Raw genomic sequence first — 23,034 nt, forward strand, 5'->3', positions numbered from 1 at the left:
ATTTTGTCCAGTGCCTTCAAGGATCTGTAGTATTTTTTGAACCCCCAGCTTAAACGATAAACCCACTAAATCTCCACTATCACCTGAGCTTGCTAGCTGAGGCTGCCAACCACGTCCATCTAACGTGAAGCACCAACACTAAGTATTTGACTGAATCAAAACAGGAATCGAGACAAGTGGACATTGAGAGGCAAGAAAGCCACACATGACATCAAGAAAATCTTGTAAAGACTCCCTTCTTCCAACTCTCTGTCTTCTCACCTGGTCGTGTCCCTTCTTTTTCTTCTTCTTCTTGCCCCAGCATCCGGAGCTCTCTGCGTCCTTCCCGCCAGTGTCACATAACAGACCGTCCAGCTCCTCCGACCCCCCCTGCTGGCTGTGAGACGTCTCCGCAGCCAGACGGTACGACAAGTTCCTCAGGATGCACACACAGTTCTCTACGGTCTGAGGGAGGGTAGGGAAGAGAGGAAAGGAGATGGAGATGGAGATAGAGATGAAAAAGGAAAGAAGTGTGGAGAAGAACAGACACAGATATGAAGGCGGGACAGACAAACACACACTCACAATGTTACAGTAGATACATATGCACGTGGACACGCACACAAAAAACTATATAAATATAATGCGCAGTGCAGACTGCATGACAATTCTTAAACCCTAATATATACACACATAGACATAGACACATACTCTGTGCACAGTGTAGACAGACAAACACACATGCACACACACATACAATAATCCTATTGTTGTGAGTGGCTATGCAGTCAACAGTCACAGACTTTGATCTTGCGGAGGATTTCCGCGGATTAAAGACTTCACATCTCCTTGTGAAGAGCCTCCACTCAACACACCGGCACATACACACCCATACACACAGCTAGACGCTCGTACACATCAAACACACACTGATACTAGAAGCCCATATACAGGCACATGCAAGCAAACAGATTCACATGGATGCTCGCAGGCTGACATGAAAGCACACACACTCTCTCTAGTGATGTTTCTGTGTCACTGGCCATCTGGGTTGAGTAATCTATGGTACACTGTAAAAAATGACAAGCTAGGCAGCCTCGTGATGTTATACTGTATTTCTGTATGTATACTTATTAGCGTTAATCTTTTTTTATTAATTATTTTGAAATTTTTGATTAAAAAAACTGACAATAGTGTAATTTGTGTCAGATTTTTGATGTTTTCTTGAAATAAGTGTCATTGGTATGCCTTTTTGCGTAGAAAATTTGACTTGATAAAAAAGTATTTTTAATGTAAATGCTGTGGGTCTAAAAACACAACAATTTAACAACGCTGTCATTTTTTTTTACAGTGTGTAGTTTGTGGCCTGCAAGCCACAGGCAAACAACTTATAAAAATTACTATGCTAATACAGTGTGCACATAAGTCTGCAAAGGCAAAGATAACTCATGCAAATGTATGTAAATTATAGGTAATCTTTATATTGTAACCATCATGAAACATGTTTACAAAGGAAAACTAACCACTTATATTTCAGCTCTTGGACAGTAATATATACACACAAACATGCAGACACACACGCGCACACACATAATTTCTATCACTGCATGTACGCTTTATTCAGGTAACTTTGTGTGTGTACGAGCTAGAGGCTACAGGATTTTGTGTACGAGGCAGCGGGTTCTATGTGTGTGAATGAGTTACCTTGCTGTCAATCTCACTGCTCCCCAGAGCGGTCTGGATGACGTAGAGAAGAGCGTCTGTCAGGCCCTCACACTCCCTCATCCTCCTGCGGGCCTCCTCGCCTGCCGAACTCACATTCCTGTTACAAACACACACACACACACACAGAGGTACACATTCACCTTTCCAATGAACAGTCCGACAAAAAACAATACTTTTTTTTGCAATGTAATACACAGAACTTACATTTTCCAGTAGTTCCTCAAAAGTTTAAAGTGAGCGTTTGACCACATGTGTATGTTGAAGCATACAAATATGTGCTACTGCTGTTGTAGCCCTGTCTGTGTGACAGAGAGCAGAGAGAGACTGAGTGTAATGCCCTTTAAATGTCAGACTATTAATGATGGCTAGGAGATGCTCGTGCCCTCAGCGTCTGTGAGAAATGGCACCGAGATGCCGAAACTCCATTAGTCGCTTTTGTTTTCCCAGGTCCCTAACAATCATTACCAGATTAATTTCAAACGTATATTTGTGCAATATGACACATTTGAACACATTTTATCACACAAATGAACAACAAATACAGTATTTTATTTTTTTTTATTCATTATGCATTTACTTATATAAACTGTGTTAATGTCTAAGTGCTCCATTGGGCGTAAATCGGCCTTTGACTATCATGACGATTGTTATCATTGTGCTGTGGAAACCACAAGCATTAAATGAGTTCGGCCACCAAACTCAGGGAGGCCATAAGAAGAAAGGTGATGTCGACAAGCTTGAGCGAAGGTTAACACGTCACATTCAGTACATTAGAGGTGGCTTCACTGATGAACATAGGTGCTGTGTCGGGACAGAAAGCTTGACACAAACAGAAACCTGACCAACTGAGAGGAGGAGGACAGCCTAAAAGTGGGGACAGAAAAAGTGGCAAATGAAAGCAACACAGCTGTACAGTTGGTTGTAAGTCAACTTGCAAAAGTAACATCTTAAATCTGCTTATTCTTTGATGATCATTTGAGACAGTTAGCTGCTTCAAGCAACAGCTGTTGCAGCTTCTGGGTTGAGTGAAAAAGACATTAACAGGACATACATTACACGGTATGTTGCTCACTACTATGTACTTAGGGCAAATTAAAACTAAAAAACCTCATAAAAAAACCAAATAGTGCTGCTTTAGGTACCAAGGATAGTGAATAGTCTTTGCTTCTGAAGTACGTAAGTGTCAAAGACAAACGACTCCAGTTTGAAAGTCTGGAATCAGCTCAAAATTGTTGTTTTTTCTATCTGGACAGACCTGAGTCTGCTCAGGTCATGTACCCAATGTACTGTAAGAGAGGTCTGACCTTAAATGTGGATGCTGTGATCCAGCATCCACAACAAGAGTGGAATGACATGTTTTAGTTATGCAACTGTCTGTTTTATTCTGACCCTGAGAGGAGTCTCATAAGCATCATGTTTTTATTATACAGTCAAATAAACGATCGAATTTTTCAGGGTGCTGATAAGCGGCTCGTCTGCATCTTTGTTGGCTTTTACTGTTTTAACTTTTGTTGCGTGATTCAACCAGCCTTGGCGCAAGGTTACCTGAGTACACACACACACACACACACACACACGCACACACGTACGCACACACACGCACACAAAACATGCATGCAGAACATGTGATTGAAAACTATAATTACCTGTACTGTGCACCATATGACTAAAGACACAAAAAGATAAACTCAAAAAAAGCACTCAAATGATACTTTCAAACCACGTTATATAATTCTGTCTTTCACACATTTTCATTTTGGTTACCACCTGTTAATGGATTCGGTTCAATTAACCTCAGTACATTTGGCATAATTAATCTCTCTGAAGCATTCCCTTGCAAGGCAACAGGGCTGCAGATTATCTCTCATTATGATCTTTCATTCCGAAGAATCTAAATAATGAGAGAGAAAAAAATCACTGCAGGAAAAAGGTTTTGTGTCTACAAGGGGAGCTTTCAAACACAACAGAGCTGGATTAATCCATAGTGTGCTGCTGCTGAGAGAAAAAGTACACTGACAATAATGTCAGTCTATTGGTAACAACAGGGAGAGACTGTTTCTTTGTTTTTAATTCTATGATCAAAAGCAAGTTTCTGCTGGACACCTCTGCATGTTTGTTTGAGTTGTGTTTTGTTAGATTGAATTCTGAGAATTTTATTTCTTATATTCAAAGAAAAAATCCATTAACTTTCAACAAAAAAAAACAAACACATTTTGCTGCTCTCAAGACCAACTAATATGATATAACTAATAAATAATATAAAATAAAAGTGATTCAGCCAGTTCATGAAGACTTTAAAATTAGCTGTAATTGACTCTCTAGCTTTACCTAAATTCTTCATACAATAGAGACAATGAGGAAATTTCTGATTCAACATATGTATGTTTTAGTATGTTCAATGTTAGTATACAGATTTACTATATGATCTGATGTCAGGCGTGCACACAAAATGCATATGTGTAAAGTGTAATTGAGTAAGTTGTCCTTTAAAGGTTCTGGCTTTAGCATTTTAATGACAAATTACTGTTATTTATCCAAGCCAAAAAACTATAGAGAAACAACAACAAAAACAACTAGTAAACAACTAAAGAAAAGAAAACTGTACAGAGTCTACACAGAATGGATGGAGCAGAGGATACTATTGGCTTATTCATGACCCAGGGTCCTGTAGCTGGTTAACCAAATAAAAAATAATATATTTCATTTAAGTTTTTGCTTAAATTGACACTTTCCCATTTGGAGTCAATAAAGCCTCTTTCACACTGGACAAAAAACCCACTAACACCCTCTAACAACTGGCTTTTGTCTTCACTGGGAAGGGGTACAATTGGCATTCATTCTCGGGTCAAATTCATCTGCAGTAGTAACGGGTATTTATCGGCTCCAGCGCCGATCGGCAGTGATGGAAACATGACACCCGGGTGGACACGCTAGTTTTTGCCCATTTTACATATATATATATATATATATATATAGTAACTACCGTGACATAGTTACTGGCCTCCATGCTGCTTTTTACTGTTTACTAACCCTGTTTTCCACATGTTCGTGACGACGAACCAAAAAAAAAAAAAAAAAGAACGGCAAACTCGTCTACAAGCCATGGGAAAGGAGTCGATCCCCTTTTTTAGTGGGTTTACCTGCATTTAAAAGACCTGCATGTACGATTTTGCTTTAAAAAGGGTATATGCTTCCAAGCTACTGGTGACTAGTAGTAGCAACATTGTTTGCCACAGGCACTGACTGAAACTCCCCAAAAAAGAATTAGCCTCCTCTGCAGCAAGATAAAGTGGATAAAATATGTCTATGGCAGGCAAGACTCAAGACATTTGTAAATGAAATCTAGAACTTCTTATCGCCTTTTTTGAGGGAACCGAATTTGATGCTTTTTAAGAGTTTTCTGTGGATGCCCTGTTTAGTACACCAGCTAATGGCTACAGCTGCAAAGCTGCCTCCCACCATGGAGAAAGGGGATTACAGGTGTCTGTGCAGCCGCGGGAATAAAATTTCGAGCAAAAACATACACCAGGTCTGCTCTGCATATCTCAGACCGTAACTTTTAGAAATATACAACATGTAGGCACAAAACTGGAATAATGACGGGGATCTACAGGATCCTACAGATAAAGCACGACCCACCTTGAGGCCTTCATCATTTCAGTTGATATTTTGCTTTAGTAGTGCGTATTCGCAAACAAGTTCTCAACTAAATTAGCACAAACTAGGTGATGTAAGGCTGGAGCTTACAGGTTGTATTGCTTTACTGTATGTACAACTCCAAGAGCCGAAGGAGCAGGTAAGCTCTGGAGAGCTGGTAATAAAGGTTTTGTGTTTTGGATCAGCTTGTAAGTAGGGTAAATAACAAGCTGGGTTAACTTGCTCTTCAGTAGTTTCTGCTGATTTTGTATCATACCCACAGATTCAATACAGATAATTCATGTTCAGCATCCAGCAGCACAAGTTTCATTGCTTGCTGTTAGTTGGCACGACAGCAGATGCACAGACAAGCAGTGAAACAAGCAGTGAGTAAACAGAGGGAGAAAATATGCGTGTGAAAATAAGAGACAGCGCGGCAGGGACAGGGCGAGACAGAAGAAGAAGAAAAGGATAAAGGAGGGATAATATGATTGAGAGAGAAAAGAAATGGAGTAATAGAATGAGATGGAGACGGAGAGAGGGAGGAGAGAGTGACTAAAGGGACAAGAAGGTGAGAGAGAAAATGAGAAAGCAAAGGGGATAATGGGAGATGGAAAGAGAGCGAGAGAGAGAGAAAGCGAGAGAGAGAGAGCAGGTGGCCGGCGGTATACCAAACCCGCCATGAAATATTCAATCTTTAATCAGACTCCCAGCATTCCCTAACGAGGCGTGAGAAAGATGAATTAGCCCTTCGAGTTTAGGGAGCTGATCCACACAAAGCTATCTCCAGCAACACACACTCACACACACAGCACCAGACTCACATACATCCCACTACCAGATGTGTGCATTTTAACACACGTACAGTACTAGAAGCGACTAAAGCCTTTGTCAGCTGCCGATATGTGTAGTTTATTTTCACTGAGAGCAGTTGAAGATGAGTATTGCGGCTGAGATTAATGGCCCACACATGTAGTAAGACAGAGAGACAAACAGAGAGGCACACACACACACAGACACACACACACACACACACACACACACACACACACACACACACACACACACACACACACACACACACACACACAGGAAGCCAGACAAACTTGCAGACAGAGATGCAATTGTAGTCATGGCAGGAATCCCACTCTGTTCTCGCTCAACTTGTGCTGCACTTCTGCACCACGTCTGCAAGAGTATTTAGACATGTCAAGCGTTATTCTCATTCCAGATCTCAAAAAATTCAATGAATTGTAGCATAAGTAAACATTAATCTAACTTTAACTTAACATATACTGTAGGTCTGAAGGAATAATAAGGTAGATGCAAGATACAATAAATCTATGCATAGACGAACAGGTAGAAAGACAAATATACATGCAGAGTGTCGATATTTCAGGCTAAACTGTGATTATTCTGCCCGCGAGATGTGTTTTTTTTTTCTTGTGATGCTCAAATGTTTGATGGAGGAGAACCAATAGCACATTTAAAAAAAAAAGTCTGGTACACAGCCAACGTGTATCTGTTAGAAATATTTATGAGCCCAGATTCGAGCACAGAAATTTCATCATGCAATCCTGGTAATATTGACAGAGTTTGGAGGGCATCTCAGCAATACCATTTTCATGTGTTGAAATATCTAATGATTAGTTACTATGAGCAGTGGATGATGAACTGAATAAGCCAGTACTGACCTACCATTCACTCAGCCTGGCATAGTGTTCATTTTAGCCATATTCTTGTTGGGAGTAGCTGTATTTTGTCTTGTTTTAACCCAACCAATCAGTAGCAAATCTAAATGTGACATGTCCGTCTTGCAGATGTAATTTTCTATCAACATGAAAGCTGCGATGGTGGGTTGTTGATCACTTTATTTCTGTCCCTATTTTCCATGGTTGTAGCTAGACAGCTAACAAGCAATGCAGGAAGATGATGTCAACATTCTTCATCCTGCTCACAAAGCTCTGATTGGTCAACTGTTTCTCCAACCTGTGGGAAACAGCCATCGGTGAGCACCTCATTGGACTTATTTGAATCAATGACCAAATCTGAGTTGTGGATGGTATCGGGCTAACGGGGTTCTACATGAACACACAATGTTTTGTTTGTTTATGTTGCCAGTCCGTTGTCAGTCAAATCTGATCAAACCACGGTCTCACAGTCCCGATCAAGCAGATTAGTTGAAGTTTGGAGAGTTAAAGTGACAATTTGGGGACACCTGCAGTTACTGGTGGTAAAAGCAAATGCGGTTTAATACGACATGTCAAGATTCTGGGAGTAGCAAAACAAACTATTGTCGTTTTATTAAAGAAGTCAGGCAGTAACTGGCCTTTTTCCATCGTTCTGTGAGCATCCTGGATCTGGTTTTACTCTGCACACGGCATGAGTCTACAATCAGCAAGGCACAGTGAAAGGAGTTGGTTACCTCGCCTGCAGCTCCTCATCTAACAGCTCTCTGTACCTGCTACTTCTTTTTCCATTACACCCTGCAATATTTCAAAATAATCCACTCTCCTAAAATGCCAAAAATGACCGTTGTCTTGTTTTTGCAGACGCGTTTTTGATGAGCAATAGGAGTAAATGCTACGCTGACTGACAAACACATTGCATTTCCTGTGACTAATTCGTAATAAAAGTCAACTCGTGTTTCGCCAGTTAAATGCTTTTAATGTGAAACCGCAGCAGAATGAAATGTTTGGTTTGCATTAGCAGTAAATTAATACAGCATTTTTTCCAGGACTGTCGCCACAGACAAAGTTCCTGATACTACAAATATATAAATGTTCAGTGGGCAATAGGCTCAATCACCATATTATGTTACCGGCTATAGATAGTAACTTAATGGACGTTTATTTAAAAGAAAATCTTTGAGATTGCCACTTTAAACTTTTGATAAATCATATCTAAAGCTGTTATTTTCCGAACTTTAACTTTGATTGCTGCTTATTTAGTTATTAATGTTTAATGTTAAGAAATCATTAACATGTTTTTAGGGCATTTTAAAATTACAGACCCTCTACTGTCTTCCACTCTCACACTGAGCGAGTGTAATTGATGATAATAATGACAGGTACTGTGAACATAGTTGAATTTTATAAAACAAATCACTCCCATTAATCACTTTGCAACAGGAAGTAATATAATTTTTAAAAGGGTTCTGACTATTTTTAAAATTAAAAACAACCTTTAAACATTTATAAAAATTACACTTTTCAACATACTTCTTATGCTCCTGTCAACGGCATCAGAATTACCTATATGAGTTACTTTTAGTCTGTCTGCATTCCTTTAAGGAAGACAAACCGTATTTCTGGACATAAATTACTGGAACACATATTTAGATAGAGGGAGCATAGAGTAGGATTTGATACTTTTCTTCAAGAGAAACTTCTACTGGATTTTGCAGAATAAAGTGTCCAGGAGGTCTGAAAAGAAGGCTAGAGAAGTAGTGTCTGTATACCTTTAAGGCAGATGGCATGAACACAAAACAATATTATAATGGATTCCTGCAGTTGAAATGCGAAGCAATGCGAAGATAGAATTACAACGGCTAATGCTTCTATATATTGCTGTCAGAGCCGTGGAGCATTTTCATTTAATAGGAACAGAATCAAGAGCTACGAGGGACTGCTGTCTCAGCATCACAGTTCACACACACACACACACACACACACACACACACACACACACACACACACACACACACACACACACACACACACACACACACACACACACATACAAATACTATGTTTAATTATGCTGTTAAAGGCAGATGATGTATTAGTTTGTGAGGTTAGTCTGACACCATCCCTATTAAACATACCTTCATTATCCCTACTTCTTATCCTCTTGTACTTTATATTCATAATTAGTAAGAATGAGTAAAGTCGATGAATACCCTCAAGAAATATAAATAAGCTAATGATAGGCATATTTATATGTCTTAGATAAGGGAAAAGGTATCCTAGTGGATATTTGTAGGGAAATAACTGACTAGTTATGCTGCACTGTATATTGGCTCATTTGTAGCCCAATTTTTTGCTGCAATTAAATTTAGTATACTATATAGTTAATATTGTGTAACTGTTTGTAATATAATTGAAGCTGCTAGACACTAACTGCCCAGCACCAAACAATAGACAGACAAATTTAATGACAAGCTGGTGAACATAGTAGAGAATTTGGCAGAATAAAGATATTTCCCTCAGGAACAAACTAGATGCAAAGCTAGGCAACTGTTTGCTAATATTTTCACCATAGTAAGTGTAGTATAATATGTCAGTGTTCTGTTCACAGCTTGTTGCACTGGCCCCAAGGGGCCAAAATTCAATGCAGGTTTAGTTAAGCTAAAGTTTGGTAAGGTGAAGGAACAGGAGAGTTTTAGCATAACTTTTAACACTTTTTGAAAGATGAGAAAAGTTTTGGCGAGATTGGCTAGTTGATATCCTGCTGATGCATATGAACATGATGAAAAACACATTCAAAAAACATGGTGTTACATTGCTAAAAGTGTAAATGGTAAATGGACTGCACTTATATAGCGCTTCTCTAGTCTTATCGACCACTACATGTCACATTCACCCATTCAGCACTTTCCTATAAAAACAGCATTTCCTATACACATACACATTCATACAGCGATACATCGGGGGCCATTTGGGGCTCAGTATCTTGCCCAAGGACACTTTGTCATGTGGACTGGAGGAGCCCGGGATCAAACCGCCAACCTTCCAGTTAGTGGGTAACACACTCTACCTGCTGAGCTACAGGGTATGGAAGATAAATTTCCATCACAATCTAAAGATAAAAACTAAGTTCAACTGTAATTCAATATGTTGTATACCACAAGTTCATAGCACTAACCCTAAACCAAACCTGGCCTACATTTAAGTATACAAGTAATGTATTCATTTTATTGATAATATATAAATCAATTGAAAACATAAGAGTAAGCACTAAATTATGAAGCCACTGGTTGTTTTGGTTTTTGTTTTCATATCCAACATGCTGGAGCACAGAATCAAAACAACAAAAGAATATGTTTCACAGTCTTACTACTTCCACATTGCACTGTATGACTAACATCATGTCTCAAGTGAGAAAATGAAAAGCCACAGCAGCTCTAAAGCCAAATGATGAGTCATCTTATATGCAGCTAAGTCTGTCACTTCTTTGTGTATACAGTCGTAAAAATAAAAGAGAATACAAACTGCTTTGAAATAAGAAGGACTTTTTTTCTCTGTTGGAATATGGTTGCTAATAGAAAAGCATAACATCTCTCCAAAATGAGCAAATATGTGTCTCTAGTAAACAGGTTCCAACAATAACAATCAGTTATTGTATACTGCATATTAAGCTATTAGTATGCAATTTTAAAATCTATGAATAAAAATAAAAAATAGCTTTGTCTTCTTTATCTTGGACTAGAATTACCACCCCGTGGTTGTATGCCTCCGCCAACCAATCAAATTGCAGTTTACATCCATGTATATCCAGACTCATATAATATAGTGTATGTAGTGCAGACTTTGAAGGAATTTATTGAAAAGTTTTACATGTATTTTGTCATAATTAGTGTATGAATTCTTGAGTTATGGCCAAAAATGTGTTTTGTTAGGTCACAGTGACCTTTGACAAATGACCATGAAATTCCTTCAGTCCAACTAGATGTTTGTGCCAGATATAATGAAATTCATCCCAGGCGTTCCTTATGTATCGCAATGACGAGAATGGGAGAATGGGATGGACATACGTACAGATGGACGGATGGACAACCCAAAAACATAATGCCTCCGGCCGTAGCTAGCGTGGAAGCATAATAAAAAATAAAATCCAAAAAACACATTGGGAGAAACAGACAGTGACACTGACCGGAGACAGCCTGTGGCGTTGCGGAGGACCTGGGAAGAGTGTAGGTGCAGCTTGCGGTCCTCCTGTGTATGTGGGGAGGTGTCCCAGCCCGAGTGAGGGATAATCACAGCATTAGTCAGCACTGCCAGGGCATCCTGGATGATGGGCATCTTCAGGGCATCGCATGACGACAGGTTCCACAAAACACCTGCAGAGGACGGCAGGGAGAGAGGAGATGACAACCAATGCAGAGTGAGAGGAACAACAGAGGAGGCATACAGGAAGGGAGACAGACACAAAGACAACTCCAGGCCAAAAACCACTTAAATATTTAGTAGGTTTTAGTGAGCAGCAACACAGACAGTTACAGTGTGTACGTGCTGGATTTACAGCTGTCTGAAAAGCCAGACATATGTTCTCAAAATAAGTACAATAGACTTTTTTTGTGGAAGACATTTTGACATGTCACAGTAGAAAAAGCACAGATGTAACTAATAAAATTAATGATGGCTGAATTCTGTTTAGCTGTTTCAGTTTCAGGCTCCTGATATTGTGCATGCTGACTCACTGTCATAGCTTACTGGGATACTTAAGTAGAACGCAGCAATCATTAATGTTATTAGTAACACCAAGACTGGATTACCAACCAGGCAAATTGGACAACCACCATGGGGCACTGGAGCCATAGGACCCCCCAAAGGCCCCGGGTTCGTTTTGTCGAAGAGTTTGTGGTGTGACAAAAACACAAGAAAAGATCTGCTCAGAGTAATTTCCAACAAAGAATCACTTCCAAAAAAGCATAGTCATGTCTCTAAGAGGTCATGCCTCTTAAAGGCATGACTATCTTAAACGGTTTTCTGTAACCTTTAAATTAAAGGCATAGTCTTAATGACATTTGTGTGGATAAATTCAGGTACCCAACAAAAGCAGGAAAAATGTTGATATTGAATTAGAAATCAAAGATAGTACTGTCAGTGAGACAATGCTTTAAAGCCCTCATTGTATGTCTTGGTAACGTGGATATGGTACTGTTGACTGTGATATACTCTATTGGAAAAATGTGGCGTCATCCTCTTGCTGCTGTCCTTCTTTCATAGAGCCTTACAGATTTTAAAGGCTGCATGCTTGGAAAGCGCCACAATGTGGAGACTGTCCTTGGTGGGGGCCGATTTGGTTATCCAATACACACAAGACTGAGACTGAAAAGGCAGTGGTCATCAAGGTTAATAAGAACCACCCTGCAATCATTTGTAGGGCATGAGAAGAGATTGCAGTTCTGATGTGCCTGAAGGGTCTGGATCCAAACACGTGCTTAATCATGAGGTGGTGGGACCTTTTTCTTTGATAAAGGCAACATTTGTCTAAACTTTGAACTGCTGGATCAGAGTCTGTGCGACTTGATGGAGGAGAGAAGTCACCAGAATCTGTCCATGAAAGAGCTGTGCCCAAAAGTCCCTCAGTTAGCCACAGCCAACGATGGGTATTGGATATTGTACATGCAGACCTCAAACCGGACAATATAATGGTTGTGGATTGCCAGCGGCAACCACTTAAAGTGACACTGATTGACTTTGGCCTGGCCCATCGTGAGTCTGCTGTTCAGCCTGCTGTCTGTGTGCAGATCATGTAGCACAAAGCACCAGAGGTCATGCTGCACATTCCCTTCACAGAGGCCACTGATGTGTACTCTCTGGGTTGTGTAGCTGCAGAGCTGGCTACTGGATACCCAATCTATCCTCATGAGACCGATTACAATATGCTAATATTTATTGTGGACCCTCAAGGTCAACCAGCTGATCACGTGCTGAACTGTAGAATAGGAACCTACTAGTTGCACTAACAGAGGAACATTCAGCAACTCTGGAGACTCAAGACCCCTGAAGAGTGTGCCTTTGAGACTGGGTACTACTCACAAGACATGTTAAAGTGTGTCCTTAAGCAGCTGATGGTGATGAACTGGGGACAACAAAGCGACCAGTCTCTATTTGTGGACACGGTTAAGGATGCTGCAGCTGGATGCCGACCAGCATATTAAGTTCTGCGGCATCCTTTCTACACATGCAACCTTTCTGATGTTGACACCGGCATACTAAACAAAACCCTGATACTGGACACTAAAGAGGACTTTGCGAGGTTGAAGCAATGGGTCGAATTTGCATTACCAACTGGTCAACTACAAAGTGGGCAACTTCTCTGTCCCAGTTTACTGTGTGGCAATTAGTTTGTGGTAGTTAACTGATTCATAAAAACTAAAATGTAAAGGCTTCAGCATATCTATCCAACCTTGAGGCCCTGTCTATTGGAGAGGCCCTGGGTCAAAGTCTAGTTTTAATAACTTTAATGTTACAGTTGATATAATGCTTACAGGGTGCATAATCTTAAATAAATTTGTATTTAATCAAAGTTGAACTGAATTTTGATTTTACATCACTTTTTGTGTGAGGTGTTACAAACTATAATGATACTCCAGCTGTTGTTTTTCAAAATAGGATAAAGTTGTTTTGTTTTTTTGTTTTTTTCATGTTAGTGGGAAAAGTATGTGTAAACCTAAGCCCTCAATGTTTCCCTTGGCAGTGATCTTTTGAGGGCTGGATCACCAGAAGGTATGCTGTAAGGCATGACCTGTGTGGTGCAATAGTCACTGGAGTACCTCATAGCCAAATATATCCTAAGAATGTTGATTAAAGAATTTTTTTCCCCCTATATGCATGATTACTTGTAATTTAAACTGTCTGTTCCTTTATAACATTAAACATTTGAGGACACCCATCACAATGCTGAGCTTGTATTTCAGTTGTATTTCTTGGAAAGTAGTAGCTGAAGAGCTAGGCTAACTAGCCTCCACTCTGTGTGAAAGCTAGTTAGGCAATCTTGCTAACATTAGTACTGATTCCAACAGACATTGGTTTTTGCTCATGTTATTTTAACACCTCCAGAGTCAACAGCAGCTCCTGCACACTCGGCACTGTGTTCATCCCCAATTATGATGCGGAGGTTTGAACTAGCAATCGCTGTCTCTCCTTTATGGGTCCAGATATGGTGATGACCAAATGACCAAACTGCTTGTTAATGGGTTAATCTTGCCCTCTATAACACCTGTTTTACAGTTGACTTTTTCTTTTACTATTATTACAGATTATGTCATTATATCATTTTCAAAATGAATAATTGTATATTGTTCTTTGGGGATTTTGACTGAAAATTTACAGATCTGTAATGTCATGGTGATAAAATAATCACAAAATGGGCAGACATACACACAAGTACACCAATAGACATGCAACTGCCAATTATCACCCTGCATCTTACACGGGAGTGATGCATTTCAAATGCTGTTCTAATATTTCAAAACATATCCTTTTATTTATTGCTCAAGGTCGCCACAGTGCTGCCGTAATTAACATATAACAAGGTAAAACAATTAAGAGGAGCACTGAAAGCTGTAAATCACTTACACAAAATTCCATTATACCTCTCTCCTGTTCTTAATCCCCACCTGAATTGAACATACAGTGACTAGCCAACCAAGAAAATGGAGTGAGTTCTCTCTTGCCTGTTGCTGTTCACTCCCTTTTCCATTTGCCACACACATAAACACACACACACTGGCAATAGACAAAGCTCTCTGTTTAAGCCTTTCAAGAAAAGGACGGAGAAGGTAAGAGGCGAATCATCACAATTTGCTGGAAAACACTTTGATTTCTTGAGTGGTTTCACACACACACACACACACACACACACTTACACGCGCGCGTGCGCAAAGACACACAAAATGTGATCACCTTGAGGTTCTACACAACACATCAGAATTCTCGTTGACCTTCGTCTTGCAAGGTGTCCATGTCTATGTACTCATATAATTATATGTTTGTGCATTTGAGAGTGTCCACCCTGAGTCATATCTGCAATTATCTACCCCCTCCTTTGTTGTAATTACAACTGTAGTAGTGGTAAAACATCCTATCCTTAGATCTGTGTGTGTGTGTGTGTGTGTGTGCGTGCGTGTGTTTGGAATAAGGCCTCCTGTCTTTGCCGCTGTGTTGTTCACCCTCGGCTGAACAGCCACTGTGCAATTACAGCTTCTGTTATCTGTCTTTGTGAGTTTGTATGAATTTGTTCTTGTGCGTGTACATGTGTTTGTGTGTGTGCGCGTGTGCATCTAAGCCCCCTCGACAAATTAGTCTTAACTCTGTCAGCCGTTTGGTGTGTTTATGTGGGGTGTTAAGGCAGCAGTGTCTGTTTGTGGTCAGAAGGAGTTTCTAAATGTCTAGCTTCTGGCTTCATGATGGTAATTAGCAGGGATTGTCATGTCAGCAAAAGTGTCTTCTCTCTGCCTCATATTATCTCCTACTCAATAGGGCAAAGAAGGCGTGCTGGGTTTTTGATAACCTTGACATTCAATGTGAAACATAATGATTCTAGCTGACCTTAATTTCCACGTCTGTGAGTCAGCGAATGTTGGTGTGTTCTTTTCCAGCGTTTTCCCCCCACAGTATTAGAAATTAAATACTCCAATGTGAACTAGTGTTATTATTCTTTCTAGGAACACTGACATTTCAGTAAATAAGCTTGCTTGCTTTCTTACCTACAGTTATATGAGAAGGTAGATTTTATCGCTGTGTGTACGCCGTTAGCTTAGAGTCAAGTCCATGACCTGGGGAAACAGTGAAAAAATACCACTTCCAACAACTCCAAAAATGTTACTAGCAAACTACTCTCTATTTCATTTGAAAGTAATCTGGGTTTTGTTCAGTCATGGCAGAGTAAAGCTTGGAAATTGGTTGGGAATATCAACATTTTCCTCAGATGTATTATAAAATTATGAAGAAAAACTCTATACGACCAAAATTACAATATATTCTATTAATTTACTGTCCAACAAAAAATTAACTTCCATGGCCTCCACCATTTCTGAAAACGCCAGCCAACATGTCACAACTCTTTCACAAAATTCCGATGTCGTGGATACCACGAGAGGAGGCATTAATATGGACTCTTCTCATGAGCACAGTAAACACGACCCCATTTGAGGGCAGCACAGGGCAGAATAGCTTTGGTATGATTGGTCCAGGCTTCAAGATATCCATTCATACTTGCTCTACCCAAATATAATGGAAGTGAATTAAATTATTATTATTATTATTTGTGGTGCAAACAGCATTGAAAAATTCCATTTGACAAATTCCCCATCAATATGTCTCTCCAGAAACACTGTCCCAGTTACTCTGGCTAATCCAGAACATGCTGTCAACCGCCCCTATGTACAAATGTGTTCTGTAGATTATCCAGAGTAATTGGGATATTGTTTTTTTCTGGAGAGTCATGTTGCTTTTAATTTTTTAACTGTAACTGCATTTCTGCACACAAAGTGAGAAAATGGGCTGGTTTGTCACTTGTGTGAACCAACCCTTAAAACCTAAATTCTTACTGTGCCATTACAGCATAAACACTGCCGCAGAATACATGTTCTTACGGAGCGTAATTTTTGCATACTGTTGTTTTTAGTAGTAGTTGCCAGTGTAAACCTGTTCGAAGGAAAGGAGTGTTCAGGAGTGTGCTCATACTGTGTGTCAGTTGCATTGATTTTAACAGTAAAACCACAAGTAATAACCATATATTGTGTATGGTAAAATGTAATGTATGACACATGATGTCATGTTGCAGCTGCAAGAAAAAGAAGATTTTTTTATTATCTTGAGTAAAGTCAGCTGTGTGCCAGCATCACGCCTTGCTGTGCAGAGTATGACATCATCTCCCTGAGGTGAAAGGCTGCCAGATTTTATCTTTGATCTGAAACGCACTCACAAACACACTAACTGTACTCTCACATTAATGCCTGCTAATAAACATAAACATGAAGGCAAGCACAAAAACACACGCATCCTAGGTCTATAGAGTACACACACACACACACACACACGCACACACACATAGCCACACATACACACAGCCATGAGTGTATGACGGATAAGGGAGGTTAATTGCCTCAGCCTTACATCACGAGTGGCAGCAGGAGGTTATGAATGCACTGTTATATGGACGGAGGGGAAATGAATATATTGGCTATCTCTCTGTCTCCGAAGCCATTTCCATTCTCTCATTTGCACTGTACTTCATTCCCCTGTCATATTTCTCTCTTCTGGAACATTGAGGAACATCTTTTTCTTTGCCGCTTGATCTCTATTTTTTTTTGGGGGGGGGGCTCCTGTGCGTGTGTGAACCACTCTGAATTTGAGACTTTTAGAAAGAATTCCCTATTACAAATTCAGAAAGGAAGTGGTTATTTGTGTGTGTGTGTGTGTTTTTTTTGTTTTTTTTGTTTTGTTTTTATGCTGGATATCACAAAATTAACTGTGAACTTGTTGGGAGTTAAATAATAAATGTAGTCACCAGAGGGTAGGTTTTGACAGCTATAAAAAAAAAAGATGCGACTAAAGCTCCAAAAAATACAAATACAACATCTCTGTTGGTCTACACAGAAGAGGTTGTTCTTGGTATCCGTAGCCAAATTTCAACTATACATCATGGGGACACGAATGTCGAGTAATCCAACTCCTGCCAAGGGGTCAATAAGAAAAAACACTTTAATGGTATACTCAAAATCCATACAAAAAAAAAAAAAAAAAAGAACTGTTGTCAGGTCTCAAAATGAACACCATGCATGTTTGCCTACTTGCAGCCTGGGAAAGCATGTTTTCAGACTTTTGTGTATTTTTGTGTGTACCAATAACAAATGAAAAAGCCAAAATTCTCAGACCTAATAGACAATCTATAACCACAGTAATTACTGTACGTCTCAACACACAGTTTGTGGTGTAGGCACCTTCATTAAATGCTTGTATCCAAGGTACATGCGCAGCATTTATAAAGAGCCCACACTGATGGTTTGACCTTGAGAACAGCAGGGTGCCATTGTGATAAGAGTGACCGACCTCTTCTGACAGGAACTCTGAGCGTGCCATTTGGGTGGGTCTGTAGAGGGCTGATGAGGCCTTTAAACAGCTCAATGGATGAATCAGTTGTCACCTTTTTTAATTGCTGTCATCTTCAGGCAGGAAAAAATGCCTGAGTATGCCTGAGTAGAGGGAGCGCTCGAGATCACTGGTGTCACACCGAGCCAGCTGCCTGGCAGCTGAAAATGAAAATGTCCCTGCTCACATTTTTATTCCTTATATACAGATAAGATATTTTATAAGCAGTGTGAACAGTGAACGGCCACAGAAGGCTGCATTTTTCTGAATGTGTATTGTTAAATGGATATGATCAGATTCAGAGGCAAGCACCCATCTGACAGTTTGGTTGAATAACAATTCCACTGATGTAAAAAAATGATTTTATTGACTGAATAAATATATGTTATGACCTACTTGTTCAGTTTATTCGTTAGAGGGGAGCGTTATGCTGGAGAAATGAGGAGAAAAGTACGTGTAAGATATCACAAACTAGTATTTCAAGGCCTGTATAATAGTCATTGATATTTCTACACTACGTCACTGAGTTATGGTGTTTTCATGATATTGTTTTAGTAGAATATTAATGTTGTCTATTCTCCTGCTTGGCTTTATGTTATTATTTTTTTCCCCCAATTTAAATCATGTCTCTAATCTAAATGTTCTCAGAGCAAAGGAGAAGATATGTTTGTCAGTTTCATGTGTCTATTAATAAAAAAAACGACATCGCACAGTTAAGGCCATGTAACGCCAAAAATTGATATTTTTGTTAGCACATTAGAGAAACTTCATTTGCAGTCCTGCTATCAGTTGTTTCACCGATTGATTATCCTCTAAAAAGAAAACTTGGTGTCAGCTTTGCTTTTTTTTTTCATAATGGTGTGAACATAAATCACAGTTAATTACTTGGTCCACACAGCCCTATAGCTATATATTAATGAGCTTCAGTTAGGGCTGCAGCTATTTTCATTATTGATTATTCTGCCAGTTATGTTTTTTTAATAATCAATTGATCGTTTGGTCTATAAAATGCCAAAAAAAAAAAGTAAAAAATGCGTATTATAATTTTCCACAGAAAAGGTGACACCTTCAAATCTCTTGTTTCGCCCGACCTACAGTAAAAATCCAAAGACACTCAGTTTACTATCGTGTATTAATGAAGCTATCCTCACATTTAAGAAGTTTCAAACAGCATATGTTTGGCATTTTTTTGACTCATAAAGTATTTAAACGATTATGCGACCATCAAAATATTTGCTGATTAATTTTCTGATGATCAACTATCCAATTAATCAACTAATCATCAACTAGCCAAAAAAAAGGTTCTACACCTCCACTGTTACGTGTGTTAACTTATTCAGTCATTACATCTGACTTTGACCTCAGTGTTGCATGTATGTTGCTGACATACTACAGTACTACTACTACTACAGTACTTTACATGCATTTAGAGGTAATATCAATTTCACCAGTCTGGTGTTAATGGATGGAAACATTATTTACCTGTAAATAAACAGACTGAGAATTAAAACTTTTTTTTCCCCTGAGAAACTGCATCATTACTCCTGTTTAAATGAACTGAAAAAAGGGGTAAATGAGCACAGTATAACTCAAAGGAGCACAGCTGCTGTATGTTTGTATCATTACCTTTGGTTATATGGCATGTTAGCTTTGTATACTCAAGCCCTTTTTGTATGTTTATAGACAAATGTCTATTTAAGTTATTTTCCATGTTTTCTTTCTTTTCTTGTGTTGACTTTTATATATTTGCTTCACAAATGATTTTTATGAAATAGACAACTATCAGTTTTCAGATGTTTTGGTTTTGGTGTTTGTGTGTTTTTTTCAATCAGTTGTCTGTATGTCTGTCTATGTATGAAAGTGCCGTATGTTGCAATCAAACCAATAATTCACCAGAGCTAGGGAAAAGAAACAAACGAAAAAAAACATGCTGGATGACTTCCTGGCACAAACCCTGGACAGTTTTAATTTTGCAAATAATCAATTTTTAACATTTTTTACAGTACTTTTACTCTTTCAAGCTGTCATTCTCCATCTTTTTGCGTTGCCTAAACTGGATGAGCATTGTAAGTGGAATGCATCCAGACTGCGGAGAGTTCCCATCCCAGTGTGAGCCTGACAACTTCCATATCTGCTTCTGAAGAGCTGACACCAACACGAACAATCCAGGCCTGTCGCTTACGATGACGTGTGCTGCTGTGACTGGTTGAAAAAGTTGCATTGTAATGACAAGTGGAACCACAGCTACTGTGGATTTTAAAAGGGAATAAAGAAGTTAAGGAAAGCCCAGGGCTCTATGAGTCAGAGAGGGCAGATATTATGTTGTTAGTATTTCTCTCCAGCTCAACTTAAGCTCTCTTCTTCAAATAGGTATCAACATGACTTGACTTTGAGGTTCACAAAACTAAAAGAAAATCTCTCTTTATAACAGATAAGGATTTTTTAAAAGTTCTTTGAGAATAGAAATTGATATATTAGTACATTTAAAGTTTTTACATTCCAACTAATTCATCAGTGGTTCATAAATGAGTTCTTAGCCCATGTTAGCCGGGATCGGTACCTGTTGATCAACGCTGAGACACAAACACTCTGGTCTGCTGTGTTTCTGCAGACAAATGCATCACCACAAAATCACAGAGTTTCCTTCGGGCCAAAACAGTGAAGGATAACAAGCCAGAGCTACATGTACTCTCCAAAAAACCCTGCTCTTCAAGTAACAGTCGGAGACATTCTCACATAGTTGCTTTATAAAGCGATAGTAATGCAACCCACGCCATTCAGCCACAACACTGAAGCCAGAAACTGATTTTAATGTTGTATATATCTATATCAATATATATAGATATATATTTATATATATCTGTATATGGCCTCCTCTCTCTGTATTGCTGCATCTGGGCTGCAGAGGTAGAGTTACTATGTGCTCTTTTAGCTTGATTCCCTCCAAAATAATCATCTTTAGTTGTGATTAGGGAAGAAAAAAAAGAGAGAGCAGTTATTAACCCAAAATGAGGGAGAGAGACTGAAGAGCAGAGGGCAGCAACCTTGTTTGTGACTTTTTTTTTCGCCATCAAACAAACTGTACACGTGAGAGAAAGAGTGTGTGTGTTTGTGTGAGCGCAGCTGAACCTGTAGCAAGCAAGGCAGGCAGCTTGACTTCCCACTGTGATCCTGATTCGAAATGCTCACCAGAGAGAGAGGAAGAGGCAGGGAGGGCAGGCTATACAGAGAACGAGTGAAAAAAGGGAGACAGGGAAAGGCAAAGAGGACAGGAGAGAGACAGGAGGAGAAGGGGAGACCAATTACGAAAACCTTACCACAGTGGGATAGAGAGGGAGAGTTATTTCCTCTGGGTCTCTGAGAGAGAGACAGAGGAGAGAGGAGGGCACGGTCTGTCTGCATCCGGTCGGTCGTTCAGCTGATTAATTTGTGACAGGAGGGATTTCTGTGCTCCGTGCTTTGAATTGCTGCTCTAATTTATATGGTAATCTTCTTTAAGACTCTAACAGCATACAAAAAACCTTTTATTTCCATCTCAGCTAAGTCTACACCCTTTTCTATACTCACTACACACATATAAATATGCATAAATGCACGCAGCACACATGGGTCACACTCTGGCCCAAATGCAATTGTATGTGGAAAATGTGAGGACACCTATCAATTTCCCTTTCCTGATAAGGTTTTCCTGTGCTGCTAGATCATTAAGCTTGTGTTATTATTCATGACCGCCTCTTATTAACACGAAGAACTCGGAAAATGTTTTTGTCCCTCACCAGAATCTCATGTCACCCAGATGTGAAGTACTGCTGTAAGTAATTAAGAGAGATGGGATAATGGCTCAAGGGCAGCTTTTGTGGGATACAGGGACAGTGTGGTTTGGGAGAGTTTTTCAAGGACGGATAATAATCTGGAGGTAACAGCTGAATTGGACACTCAGCAAGCTAAGCTTCCATTCACATCATGTGTGATGGAAAGTAACAATGGGAAAGATTCCAATGTTTACAACTTGGAAGTGTTCAAATCATGGGACCACTCAAGACAGCTGTGATTGCAGAGTTGGTGTGTCAGGACTAAATAGTCTTTGAATTGAAAAATAGTACTATTGTTAATTATTATTATAATTATTTGGCTTACACAAGACATCCATATTTGTTTGCTTTCTCAGCGCCAGGTCGGACATGTCGGAGCTTTCAGAAAAATCTGAGAAATCGTAATTATAATTTGGATGTTGCAAACCAAGTCCATATCACCAGACAAGAACGTTGATATTGGACGCTTCTCCAAAAATCTGAAATATGTTCAATGACAGACAGAGCTGACAGAGACTGCAGGCAGAGAGGTGAGGAGTACTGCAACTGTGGAAAATGCACTTCCACTGCCCTTCCCCCCCTGGCTTATCAGACCATAACCCGGTGCTTCACCGTCCCACCTACACACCCATCATCCAGCAGCCTGTTACCACAACAACTGTGAGGAGGTGGTCACGGGAAGCTAATGAGACTCTGCAGGGATGTGTTGAGGCCACAGACTGGAATGTACTCTGTGAGCCCCATGGAGACGACATGAACTCCATGACAGAATGCATAGCACAGTATGTAAACTTTGGCAACCTGAAGGAGCTGCTGAACAGGAAGAAGAGAGCAATCAAGGATGGGGACAGAGACCGAATGAAGAGCATGCAGAGGGAAATGGAAGTGAGGCTGAGGGGAAGCTGGAAAACTGGCTCCAGCAAAACAGCATGTGAGATGTACGCTCTGGTATGAAGAAGGTCACAGGTTTCAAGGATACAGAGAATAAAACTGAGGGAAACCTGGACAGAGCCAACGAGCTGAGCATGTTCTTCAACAGACTCAGCACAGGACCCCCA

At 39.7% G+C, this 23,034-nt stretch overlaps 1 protein-coding gene across 2 annotated transcripts in view; it reads right to left on the reverse strand.

Moving 5' to 3' along the window:
* The window catches only part of ctnnd2b (catenin (cadherin-associated protein), delta 2b), a 144,108-nt gene that overhangs the window by 18,555 nt on the left and 102,519 nt on the right, over nucleotides 1-23,034 (reverse strand). For both annotated transcript variants that reach the window (XM_040143820.1, XM_040143819.1), the window contains 3 exons: nucleotides 11,215-11,401; nucleotides 1,684-1,801; nucleotides 262-444 (listed from right to left, as the gene is read on the reverse strand). In XM_040143820.1, the coding sequence (XP_039999754.1) occupies nucleotides 262-444; nucleotides 1,684-1,801; nucleotides 11,215-11,401 (488 nt within the window). The remainder of the gene's footprint in view (nucleotides 1-261; nucleotides 445-1,683; nucleotides 1,802-11,214; nucleotides 11,402-23,034) is intronic.

The sequence above is a fragment of the Xiphias gladius genome, chromosome 14 (assembly GCF_016859285.1).
Source record: "Xiphias gladius isolate SHS-SW01 ecotype Sanya breed wild chromosome 14, ASM1685928v1, whole genome shotgun sequence".
NCBI classification, from domain to species: Eukaryota; Metazoa; Chordata; class Actinopteri; order Istiophoriformes; family Xiphiidae; genus Xiphias; species Xiphias gladius.